A 13275-nucleotide genomic window follows, 5' to 3' on the forward strand; every position below is an offset into this window, starting at 1 on the left:
CACTAAAGCGATCTTCTGCCACATTTGGTTACTTCTTTTGTAAAAAGGAAATAAGAGACAGAAGAGAAATGAGAATATTTGTCTCCCTCAGAATATTTGCCTCGGTCAGAAGATAGGGATGTAAGACCTTATTCAATAACAACAGTTTGTCCATACCACTCCGGGGAAGAGGTGAAACCAGAACTCAGGATCTTGGGTCTTCCAACATAGTAATTCTTCCCTAGAGGCCTTTTATTAAAAGGTCAATCTATACCTCTCTAAAAGGCTCAATTTCAGAACAGTTCAGTGCGGCTTGAATACACTTACAGAACAGCTAGGATGACTAGAAAATTAAGGACCCAATGTTTAACATATCCTATTGCATGTCCTTAAATGGTGATTTTCCACAGCTTAATTCAACCAACTCTAGACAGATTTTAACAACTTCTCTGAACTAAAGAGGCACTAAATCCATAGATGCTTCTCAAGCAAATCCCGGGATGTCATTCTCCCTTTGTACTCGGCCTTGGTGGGGCCGCAGCTGGAGTACTGCATCCAGTTTGGGGCTCCACAATTCAAAAAAGGATGTGAAAAAGCTTGAGCGAGTCCAGAGAAGAGCCATACGCATGACCAGAGGTCAGGAAAACAGACCTTACGATGACAGGCTGAGACCCATGGAACTCTTCAGCCTGGAAAAGCACAGGCTCAAGGGTGACCTGATGGCCACCTATAAGTTTATAAGGGGTCTCCCACCAGGTTCTTGGGGAACATTTGTTCACCAGAGCGCCCCAAGGGATGACGAGGTTGAACAGTTATGAACTCCTGCAAGACCATTTCAGGCTGGACATAAGAAAGAATTTCGTTACTGCCCGAGCCCCCAAGGTCTGGAACAGCCTGCCATCAGAGATGGTTTAAGAACCTACATTGAACACCTTCAAGAGTAAAATTGGATGTTTATCTTGCTGGGGTCCTATGACCCCAGCTGACTTCCTGCCCCTCAGGCAGGGGGCTGGACTCGATGATCTTCTGAGGTCCCTTCCAGCCCTAATGTCTATGAAATCTGTAATTCCCTGGTCCCACATACCCCAGCGCTTTCAGAAGGAAACGTTTTTTTCCTACATAATGGACCCTACTCCTGATTTAGGTATGTATAGGGTTGATGGGAAATATCCAACTGCACTCTTAAGGAGTATTGTTGTCAAAGCTGTTTTTCTCAAAATTTAAAATTCTTTATGAGGCAGTCCAGAAAGTGAAACACTGGCTATAATTATTTTTATGGTGATTAATTTTTCTCATCCATATTTTTCCCAAGTAATAGCTTATTGATGGAGAATTGACAGATATTTTGTTCTTAGTATAGTTACAATAGGAAACTTATAAAATGCATTTTTATAACATTGTAAATATGTCCCCAACTTTGGGAGTTATTTTTATTATCTCTTCTACATCTGAAAATAAAAAACAAGCATAAAATGTATATGTGCAGTATGCTCCACCACAGTTATTTAGGCTGTTTTGGGGTTTGGTCATAAAATTCTGGGTAGACAAGGGAGGGAGAGAGAGGAGTTAGTTAAGCCCTTGGGAACCATGGTAACAAACAACAGACAGATTAGACAGAATAATTCATTTTAAAATTCTCTGAGGAAAGACCAAAGTACATTGTGATGAATGTTAAAGTATAACCTATTCTACATAATAAATGTATTTAGGAGAAACAGATTTAAATATCAGTATCCAACAAAGTAAGGAATCAACATGTGCTACAGATCTGTCTTAGTGGCAAATTTATTTTTCACTGTTAACGTTATCCTTAATGTTTTCAACACAGTTGAAAGAGCTCTTCCTCTCCCAAGTGATTCCAACTTCTTAAAACAGAAATTCACCTCTATCACAGAATATTTTTTTCTGCTTTCTCTACTGTATTAAATGGGACACTACGTCCCATTGCTGTGTTGAGATAATTCTTTTAAGGAAGCTCAGGAGATTCCAAATAAACTAGCACCTTACAGGTCCCTCCAATGTAGCAGATAAACCCCTACTAATTTAAGGAATATGCTGACCCCTAAAGATGTTTGCAAAAGACCTGAAGTACAGCTTGCTGGAGGAGGCCAGAATGTGGAGGAGATGAAACACTGTGGATGATCCAGGCAAAAATACTTTTCCCAACAAAATTCCTCCTCTTCCTTTCTGTTTATTCTTTTCAAATTAATAAATATAAACACTTAGAACTTGTAAAACACTTTTTCACCTTTAACTCAAAGTGTTTTAATGAAGATGGGCAATTACAAATAAGAAAACTAAGATTTTAAAAGAATGTATTAGCCTACAGTAGGATTTGAAGCTACATTTAGAATCTACCTTTCCAGCTGCCTGATCGCTGATAAATACTTTAAACCACTAAAGTCTTTAATAGTATTTTATCAAAGCTATATATTTAGATGTTTTATTCTTTATTTGTAAATCAGTATTTTTGGCAACTATTCATTTTAGCTTCCATTTTTTCAGATTCCAGAATGAATACAGTATTCCAGGTGACATCGCACCAGAGAAGTAGTGTAGTGAATAAAGTGAAAAAAAGACAGTTCATTGATTAGGTTACTAATAGACCAGATTCTTTCTTAATCAAGTCACTCAGGATCTTCAAGAGCGTTTACATGCATATCTCCAGTGGTCTCAGGGAGTGATTCTCGTAACCATGCCCCACCAATCCACTCTTCACAGGCTCCAAACTTGGAAATGCAGTGATGAAGCCATTTCAGGATATTCCTCAGACCACTCTCAAGCATGGTGAGCTACTAAGGCACTTCCAGATCAGCTTCACCACTATACATCAGACTACAGTAGATACGAGTGAGACTGGGTGGGCAGGATATGCTTGAGAATACCCTTCTCTAGGAATTCTAAGGACATGGTGACAACATACCCAGAGTAACTTATGTGGTTTTGAAAACTGTACCCTTCCATAGAGTTAGCAGCATTTCACTGCAGCACATTATGGTGAAGATACACTCACTACATGAGTATCTAAGATAAACGATGGTATCACTATTAGCTCCTTACATCGTTGTATTGTTTGATTGTAGTTGACCTAGAAAACAGCACTGGCTTTTGTTTAGCTGCAATTAGGTGTAACAGTCTGGCATATCCCTAAATATTTCCAGTAGTATCACATTCCTTTTACATCTCTCAGCTGATTGCCTTCATTTTTCAAACCATTTGTCCAAAAATATAAGAAATCTCATTTTTCAATTTCTGCTCACGATTTCAATCCAAGTCCCATTTGTATTATCGCTTTTCTCACTGCTTTTTTAAGCCATCTCCCAGTTTAGTATCACCTATATATTTCAGTCTTCCTCCATCTAGATAATCAACAAAGACGTTAGATAGAAGCACACTCAATGCCAATTACTGTGGCACTACAGCAAGCAACATCTTCAAACTCATTGAAAGAATTTCTGTATTCTTCTTTCTTTATAACTCCTCAGTTCATTTTAAATCCATTTGGCAGTATTTGGAGTAAGCCAATTTGAAACTCTACAGGTAATATTACACACACTGTGAAATAAGCTTACAAAAACTTGAAGATATTACTTTACCTCTTCCCAACTACTTTTGTAATTCTAGAAAAAAAATCAAAACTGTGCAAAATGATATCAGATTCTTGTTCTTCATAAGCCCAGTGATTTGTTATACCTTACAAAGCTGTGTTACCTTACAAAGCAGTAAGTAACATGCATAGTTAATTTCAAGTAACAGCCTGACATTTAACAGAATTACATTGAAAATAAGTTCATCTGCACCTAGTGAAAGAAAACATCCATATATATATTAGTATATGCCATCTTCCTCATTCAGATATTGACCCATTAGTGTATGTTAAGAACTTTCCTACTTTCAAGGGCATAAATAGGTCCCATTGCCTATAATTAGATGAATCACATGCCTAACTAATTTCCTGATACACAGCTAGAATAAACTTTAAGTATAAAGAACATTATTCATGTAGAATACAAATATAATTACTGATAGATTAGATTTCATATCACAGTGCTTGCACATACAAACATGTCATGCATCACTGAAATATAACTTCCAATGCTGAACACAGCTATTTTGCATCAGCCATTCCATACTGCAGTGATTTTAAGGAAAAGCTAAAGAAAAATAATTCATGTGAAACCAGAAGGGGCATTTTTAGACAGGTACAAGAGCAAACTGTCAATATTAGTTACCCACAACTGTAAAAAAATAAGAATACAAGCTTACATGATTATTTTCATACAAGTAACATATATGCAACATAAAAACAGAAAAATCATATAACTATTGCTGCTGATTTATACCTAGGAGATTCTTATAGATTTTTCTTCCTAAACCCGTTTGTCTTGAATAAGTGATATAGACTAAATGCTGCACCATTCATTTTTAAGATCTGTTTTACTCAAATACTCTATCATAGAGCTTTAACACTTCTGAGTCTCTTTACACAAGATATATTTCCAAAGGGAACTTTTGGAGACTAAAAATATTAAATAAGTCTGGCTATATTGTAGGTACATTGCTGTTGCATATGCCAGCCATCACTTTGATAGAGTATGCAGTGCAAGTCTTTAACTAGCTGCTTACTTAAGTTTGAAATTGTTGCCAGTGCTTTGCCAATATTCTTCATGTCCACCCTAGTTCATTCACTTTTTTATGGTTATGAACCTGAAGGCTGCCTAAGAACCTTCTTCTGATATACTTCTTTGAAATTCTGAGTTTCAACCTGTTAGTTGTTTCACATTGCAAAATATGAAGAACAGTTTGAATGGAAATTGCAAAAGAGGCTGATCATTTACTCACAGTCTCTCCAACGATCTCAGTCCAATGAAGGAGACATTCTTTAACCACAAAATCTTATTGTTGCTCAGAATCCTATAAGTAGTCAGGAAAGAATCTGGTTAACAGAATGTAATTCCACTGATTAAAAGCATATAATTACAGTAAATGACTGCTCTGTAAAATAGTAATCACAAAATTCTCTGCTTCATTTGCATTTTTCCTTATAGGAGTAAACAAGACAAGACAAAAAGATAATAGTTTTCACAAGTATTCAGTCACTTCTTTTTATTAAACAGGAACATATCAAAGATGGAAGTTAACAAACCTATTGTGGTTCAGTGCAAAACTTAAAAAAAACAACTGGCACCTGCACTTCACTAGCACATGCTGAAGGCCAGTTGGTGAAGATCACTGTGGTCAAACCATCAGCAAACTAGGTATGTTGCAAATGAGAGTGGCAGGGGAGAGGGGAAAAGAAAGTATGTGAAGAAACCTCCTCAAGCAGACCATAAAGCAATAGAAATGCTACAATACTGAATCCTTCCCGCATTTCCTTCTCAATGGGCAGAGGGAATGGTATTATGGCAGCCTGAGCCTCAACTTGATCCCTCAAAACTTGAACTTGAACAAAGGAAAAGTTCCTCCCATGACAGAGTTGAATTTTCCAGGATATACAGACCAGTATCCTTCTCCTTATCCCCATGCTTCCTGTCCCCTACTGCCACACACCAGCACACAATAGCATCTGAAAACAGTTTTCCCTTGTAATCCCTCCATGGAGCCCCAGTCATTTAGCTACATCTAGGCCCCTTGCAACTATCAACATAGAAATGTCATATAATTTGACTCCCATGGAAGACTACAAAAATATTTATTATTGGCCTCACATGACCCTGCTCTGCATAAACTGTCATCATAGACCATGAAAATGTAGTGATATTTTAATAATATTCAAGATTTTCTTAATAATTACAAATATGAAGCAAAAAAACAGCATGCAAGTAACAAAACATAAAGGTAATCCTTCTTGGGCATTTGGTTCCTCTGAAGAGTTTTCTTCAGTATGTAAACAAAAGCCAGAGGAAGAGGATCTTGAGCTATTGCATTAATGACTGTACAATATCCAAAAGCCAGAGAAAGGCACTTCTACCAATTTGAATAAAAACACATCACCAATAACATGAAATATTATACCCTTTAAAAACAGAATATATACTTTAAAATTGATAACAGCCTGCTGCAATACACATAATCTCCTTTCAGTAACACAGTAATCATGGTATATTGCTTACAATAATGCCAAAAGTAAGCAATAGAACTTCATAAACCTTTACATTTTCTTAAATAGCAAATCAAAAAGCCTTCTGCAATTATTGAAAAACATCCTCTTTTTGTGGCTGCATTTAAAACAGCACACACTAACATGTTAATTTCTGTGCTTCCTAACGTTTCCTACTGCATTAAAATGTAATTGCAAATTATGTATGTATATCAGAATATATGACATAGACCTACTTTGAAAATTGTCAATGCCTAAACAAAGAACACAATGCCTTATCAATAGTGAAAATGAGGGACACAAACATATTTATCCATTAATTAAAATGCAGTGGATTTCTTTTCCATGGTGCTTTTTTGTTGGGGGGGGGGGAAAGAGGGGGTTTGCTGATTTTGCTGAGTCTTATAATTTTTATTTGCCTGATGTAAAATAATTTTCTTCTGTAAATAAGGGAACATAAAATGTGCATCCAACTCAATAATCCAGTAGCTCCCTTCCAGACTAATGTCCTATGTGTATAATTTTGAGACTATATTTAATGACATCCCTCTAGAGGAGGAAATGCATGTCAATGCAACCCATCTTTGGAGCATGCAATACATCTTTGAAGTAGATGCCCTAAATGAAAACTTAAAGGGAATTAAAATTGGCACTTAAGCAGTCTTACACCCATAATTCATACATTAAAAGGAAAAGAAAAGACAAGCTATATGACGACCCTTATTTGTACTCTACAGTATGCAGCAAATTTCACATAACACAAGCTCTTCCTTCCACCTCTGTCAAGATAAGGAAATATACTACTCACACTATGCATTAAATCTCTTTCAGAATATAGTGCAAAGTCTTAATTATCACAAGAGCAACACCACCAATCAGCATAATTAAGCTTGTGATAGGTCATGTAATTGCAGGATAAGTATAAGGTTGTAATTAAGATACAAGACCAAAACAAAGCTGGCTATTCTGATTTGCTTTGTTTTGTACATTTCCTGAACATTTGAGGCAGCCAACATTTATCAGATGCACACTGGTGGAATAGTTTTAAGTTATAAGCATCTAGGGTGGAAAATTTACTGTAGAGAAGAATTTTGCTATCCTTTTGTTTTATTTTTTTCTTTTATTGATCTTAACTTCTGAGACTGGGCAGAGTTTGAATAAGCCCAGGGAAAACAAAGCCCCAGAGTTAGTTGGCTGGGCTTGGAAGGTTCAATATATGACATTTCACTTTGAATTGTGTCATTTGGCTATATATTGTGTTATGAAGAGATCATATTTTGTGGCATATTGTAATGTCATGGAGTATAAATATTATATTTGGCCTGTTCAATGTTGCCACATTTGCAAAGAGGTGTGCATCTTTGGACCTCTATCTGATTTACATGCGATGTATGCATTCTTGTCTTTCCACACTTCTATATCAATTTGTTATTTCAAGTTCTCTGAATTTTTCAATGTAAAAAGATTATATTAAAATTTGTTGATGCCTATTTCTCTACCACTTTCATTTCCTTCTGTCTCACCTGGAAAGCCTGGATACAAACCAATATTAATTATCTTTATAAAACAGACTCCTAGGAAAATGAGTATAATACTTTAAGAAAAGTATCTATACATTACTTAAAAAAACATTAGTTTAAGCAAAACAGTGAACTGCTGGGTCCCACCCAGTATGCAAGTATTCTTTTGCTATTTTATTTTTTCTTAAAAGATGTTTTTGATCTTTAGATACGGTGGACACCCCTTCTGCTTGAAGAAGGGTGTTTGTACCCGAAAGATTGCAAAGAAGAATTTTTCCAACTATTTTAGTTGGTCTAATAAAAGATAGAAGATTTACGCAAAGAACCTTCAAAAGAACATTCATGTAAAAAACTTAAACAGTAAACAAGAGTTACAGAATTAACAAGCAAACTTAAACATTGATTTTTTAAATTAAAACTTTCTATTCTACATACCAGACTTACACATAATGATTAAGTTTACAAAAATTAAAATCTCCTAGATTGCTTCATCTTCTAGATTGTGACAACTGAAATGCAGGTTTTATAAACATAATAATGTCAGCAAATGCTTACTCAATTAGCTATAGTTAAAACATTAAGCTCATGCCAAAATCAATGTCTTTAATATTCTATAAAGCAGTGATATAACTTCATTGTAAGGTCTGCCTTCCTCAAAACCACAACTTTTGTGAACTAAGCAACACCACTTCAAAATATTAGTTATTGCAGTGTTTTTCCCTTCTTGTACAGAGCCAAAAGTAACAGGAAGAGGAGAAGGAGTGGAAAAGCACAGACATGCATGTGCTTATCTTCTCCCACCTCACAAGTCCCTTTTAAATGATCTAAAGGTACCACAGTTGAGAATCACTGGATTACAGGTCACAAGAGATTCCTTTTTAAATCTTACACATGACCAAAATATTTTGGTTCTAGGAGAGAACAGCTGTCAATCTTCTATTAGAACAACATTTTATAAAAAATACTAACAAATCACAGTGCATAGGGAACTAATACTGCGGCCTATATGTAATGATCTTATACCAGAAACAGACATTCAGTTTCTACAAAGGGAATGACCATTCTCTTGGTACAAAACAAGTGTGCAAATGTTCAAGTTTTTTCTCCCAGCACAAAAATGGCTACTCCAGGAGAAAAATAACCCATGGTGCAGCCCATGCTTTCCCCGGACTAGGATCACCCCAGTTTTGTGAAGGCACAAGATGCAGAGGACAGCAGGCAGCTGCAGACTGAATGGATGTACTGCTCCTTCTCCCAGAATCATTTCTAGCAGCAGAAATTCTCTACGGCAATAAAAGAACATTTGGCATCCACTTCAGTTGTTCTTTCCTTTAGCATAGGGGCTGAGATAGAACCATTTGATAGACGGGAGGAAGGAGCAAAAACATCACAAATTAACTCTTGGCAATTAACATAGAAAAAAGAAAAAGTGCTGTTGATGACAGTTGCATTCAGTTTATTTATGGATTCAGAATAAGATGGAGCAGGACAAATTTATATTGTGATACTATGTAAAGAAATAAAAATGGAAAATTATTTTTAAATTAAAGGCTTTTAAGAAGTTTTAACTCTTCTTCCAAGTAAACAAAAAATACTATTTATTCCCAAAGCATGCATAATTCATTGACAGTTGTAGCATAACAACAAATCAGAACGGAGTTCATAATGTGAAACAGAAAGAAAAAAGAGAGGGAGAGAGAGAGATGGGAAGACTTCTGAACTACCTATGCAAAGATGAATATAATTATAATATAATGATAACAGTAGTCCCATTCTTTAGGTACTAGAGATACCAAAGGAAAATAGTGCATATAGTTTGGATAGCTGAATACCTGAAGGATATTAAGAAATTAGGAGAGAACTCAAAGGGAAGCAGCCAAAATTATTCAAGTTTTAGAGAGATTGATTTGCAAGGAATGAATTAATAAATGTCATATTAACAGCTTGATTCAATTATTTAATAGGATATGATAGTCACCTAAAAATACTGATAACTGAATAGGAAGAAAGGAGAACTAGGGTTAAAGTTGTTCAATGGAGGTATGATTAGAAGTATTTGGGCACATCAAATCAATGCACTACAGCAACATAGCGCCGACAGGCAAAAACCATGACACCACAGCTACATCGCCATAGAAACATGCTTCTTCACTATAGCAAGTTGCTATGGTGACGCAGCAGATAAAAATAACCATCTGTCACTGGCACGGTGTAGTACGGGCTGTTACTGCACCATCACTTAATACAACACAATAACAACAGCGCCATAGCAGCACATGTAGCTGTGCCCTTTATGTATTAATTAGCATTCCAATAGGTATGAGAGGAACTTGCAAACACAGTAAATCATGATGCCGCAGAGTTGTCTGAGCAGAAAGAAAACAACCATTTCAAGAAACAATTTATAGAAGTAATGTTTATTAAAGCAGCATAGGTGATCATAATGCTTCATAAACAATTAAGTGTCAATTCCCTTCTGTGACAGGGCTGGTGATAAAGGCTCATGAGTAAGCAAAACAATAATGACCTAGTTAAGGTAATGAAGTGTGCAGAGGATGGAGAAACTTCAATAGAACCATAAGTGATAAACAAAGGTAACTTTCTGACCATACGAGATGTCTATACCTATATGCCACAAGATGGGAAACAAACAGGAAGAATTACAAGTCAGCGTACAATCTAAGCTATGACATAATCGCTATCACAGGACTTAGACAGGACCCAAATACTGGCATAGAACATGACAGCTTGTTTAGGATGGACAGGCAGCAAACCAGGGAGGAGGGGTTGTGTTATATACTAAGCACGTGTATTCTTGCTGTGGAGTTCAGGAAGGAAAGAGAAGCATGTTTACTGAATACCTTTCAGTAACTATGAAAGGAGATAAAAACAGGAGTGATGCAAGGCTCCTTCCCTGCAGCCTGGCCAACCAGGTCAGCTGTTTAATCCTCAGCCAGGCTCCTGCCTGAAGCCCTTGTAACCGAGCCACACTTAACTAATCAAGGCCAGTTGACCCCCAGCTCTTTCCCTCTGATTGGTTTAAGGAACTTCTCTAGCCCCTGAACCTCACCACACAACTTGTAGGTCTCCAGTCCCTACACAGCTCCTGTCCTGGAAAGTTTGCTGGTTTTCCTGGTTCCCAAACCTGCTTTTTGATGGTTCCTGGATTTCTTCTTTGGATTTCCATATAGATTCCATATCAGATCAGCAGAAATATAAGGAAAATTGAGAGTATTGGCAATTGGCTTTTTTTGGCTGATGTGGCCGATAAATGCATGTGAGCAGCCTGGCCCAGCACTCAGGCAAGAAGTACATCCTGGTAGCATGGAGAGTAGCAAGGTCCAGCTGATAAGTCTGTTGTGAGGGAAGGGACATGGCGGGGGAAGACTGAGGCCCCAGAGGTGAGGGAGGGAGTGGGGCTGGAACAGGGGCTGCACAGCTGGGACAGGGCCATGAGTGGTTTATCGAGGAGGTGCAGGAAGAGGGGACAGCTCTTGACACTGAACACATCCCTTGAGAGCCATGTGCCCCTAGATCTGCGTATGGGGCAAAGGTGTGTTGCCACTGCAGGCTGGGGCTGGCACCAATCTACTCCCAGTGAGGTGGCTGGGCCAGGCTGTGGTCGAGGTGGGTGGTGGCACTGGGAAGGGAGTAAGGGGGCTCTGGCAAATTTTAGGGTGGCTGCAACCCCCACCATTACAACTCTCCCAGCACCACCGCCAGTCCCGGGCACAGTCCAGCCCACCCTCCAGGATGAGCCCAGCCCACCCTCGTCCTGCATACAGATCCAGGGACACATGCCCCCCATGTCCTCCTGGGGTGCATGCAGCAGTGGGAGCCCCTCTGCCCATACAAGCTGCACGCAGCTGCATGCATCCCAGATGTGCAGCACCTGTCCCTACCCCACTGCCTCTCTCTCCATAGGGACCTCAATCTTCTCCGCCTCCATGTCATTTCCCCACACAAAAGACTTACCAGCCAGATACCACTCTCCATGCTACCTGCCTGCATATCTGAATCAGATCAGTATCAGCCAATATGACTTTCTAAAAATCAGCCATTGGTATCAGCCCAGAAAATCCCAGTGTACCTCTACTCTGATCCCTGGTTCCTGATCCTGGCTTAGTATCAGTTAAGTATGTTCTTAGTATGGTTCTTGACTTTTGGCTTCTGACACCACCTCTGCCATCCCAAGTCCCACTCCCAGCTCTACTCAGTAGACTGGACATCCTGGTGGATTGCAATAGGTGATGTGATTATAGGGGCCTATTATCAACTACCTAATCAGGAGGCAACAGAGAGAGAAGTTTGTTGGTTTTGTGGGGAGGAGAGGGATTGGAGCAGGGGTGTTTCCTGAGGAATTAGCAAAAGTAACCAAAGGACTGGACCTGGCAGTAAAAGGGTACTTAAAAAAAATCCCCTCAACACTCCTAGAACTGACAGACTGTTTATGTTCTGCTGTATTATTATTATTTAAAAAACAACAAAAGGATGCTATTAGGGGAGCAGCTACTTTAGATTTAGTTCAGACCATCACAAAGGACTTGATTGAGAATGTAAATGTGGAAGAAAATTGAATGAAAGTATTTGTAAAATCTGAGAGTCACTATTCAAAGCAAAGAAAGGATGATGGGCTTCAGAAAAATCACTTCAACAAATTCAAGGAACTTTTAGATAGGATTCTTTAAGAAAATAATTAGAGGGATAAAGAAGTGCATAGGATCTGGCAGTTACTTTAATAAACTATATTAATTATGCAATAGTAAGTTATCTAAATGTGAAGGAAAGATAGAACAATGGTAAGATGTCATTATGGCTGCATCAGGCTCTCTCTCCAACAACTCAAAAATCAAAAATAGAAACACATAAGAAGCAGAAACAAGATCACCAAGGGTAAGTATACAAGAGCTGAAGGAGCATGCAGGGATTAAAAATGAGAGCATAGGGTGAAAAATGAGTTGGTTAAGAAGAGATATTACCAAATGGAAAAAAGGCCAAAGAACTAATAATGCAAAAAGGTTGATGTATTCAGTGTCTTCTCTATATTACTCTTCACCAACAAAATAAATTGTGACCAATTGGGAAATAAATTTTAACAGGGATATAGGAGTGTAAGCCAGCCAATGATAAGTACAAGTTAAAGAGTACTAGGCAAGATAAATGTTCAAGTCAACAGGGTCTGATGAAATTCACCCCAAACTACTTTAATTAGCTCCATAAGCAATCTCTGAACCATTAGCAATTAATTCAAGAACTTGTGGAGGACAAAGAAAGTCCCAGAGGACTACAGAAGGGCAACTGACATAGCATGCATCTTTGGAAAAAGTGGGGGGAAGAGGACCTATCAGATTACATAGCAGTCAACCACTCCCAGAAAGATACCGGAACACCAAATCAAGTATTAAGAAAATACAAAAGAGATATTAAATAACAATTGGGTGCATCTCAGAGTGTGCAAAACGGGCCATATTCAATTCAGATTCGGCCTGAATCAGGGGCAGTGATTCAATTTGTTGATTCAGATCACTGTCCCAATTCGATTTGGCCAAATCCAAAACTGAAAATTCTATACTGATTCAGAGTATCAGTGATTTGGCCGTAGACACAGCTTTAAATGTTTTTCTACATACCTCAAGGTGCCAGGCACGGCTTGTGAATGCTGCAATGGTGCAGCAG

General features: G+C 38.0%; 1 protein-coding gene across 1 annotated transcript in view; it reads right to left on the bottom strand.

The window, feature by feature from the left end:
• The window catches only part of ADGRA1 (adhesion G protein-coupled receptor A1), a 553479-nt gene that overhangs the window by 457718 nt on the left and 82486 nt on the right, over positions 1 to 13275 (bottom strand). The window contains exon 2 of the mRNA XM_090057369.1: positions 4822 to 4893. Coding sequence (XP_089913495.1) covers positions 4822 to 4893 — 72 coding nt within the window. The remainder of the gene's footprint in view (positions 1 to 4821; positions 4894 to 13275) is intronic.

The sequence above is a fragment of the Crocodylus siamensis genome, chromosome 7, assembly GCF_052110815.1.
Source record: "Crocodylus siamensis isolate JL-2025a chromosome 7, ASM5211081v1, whole genome shotgun sequence".
Lineage (NCBI taxonomy): Eukaryota > Metazoa > Chordata > Crocodylia > Crocodylidae > Crocodylus > Crocodylus siamensis.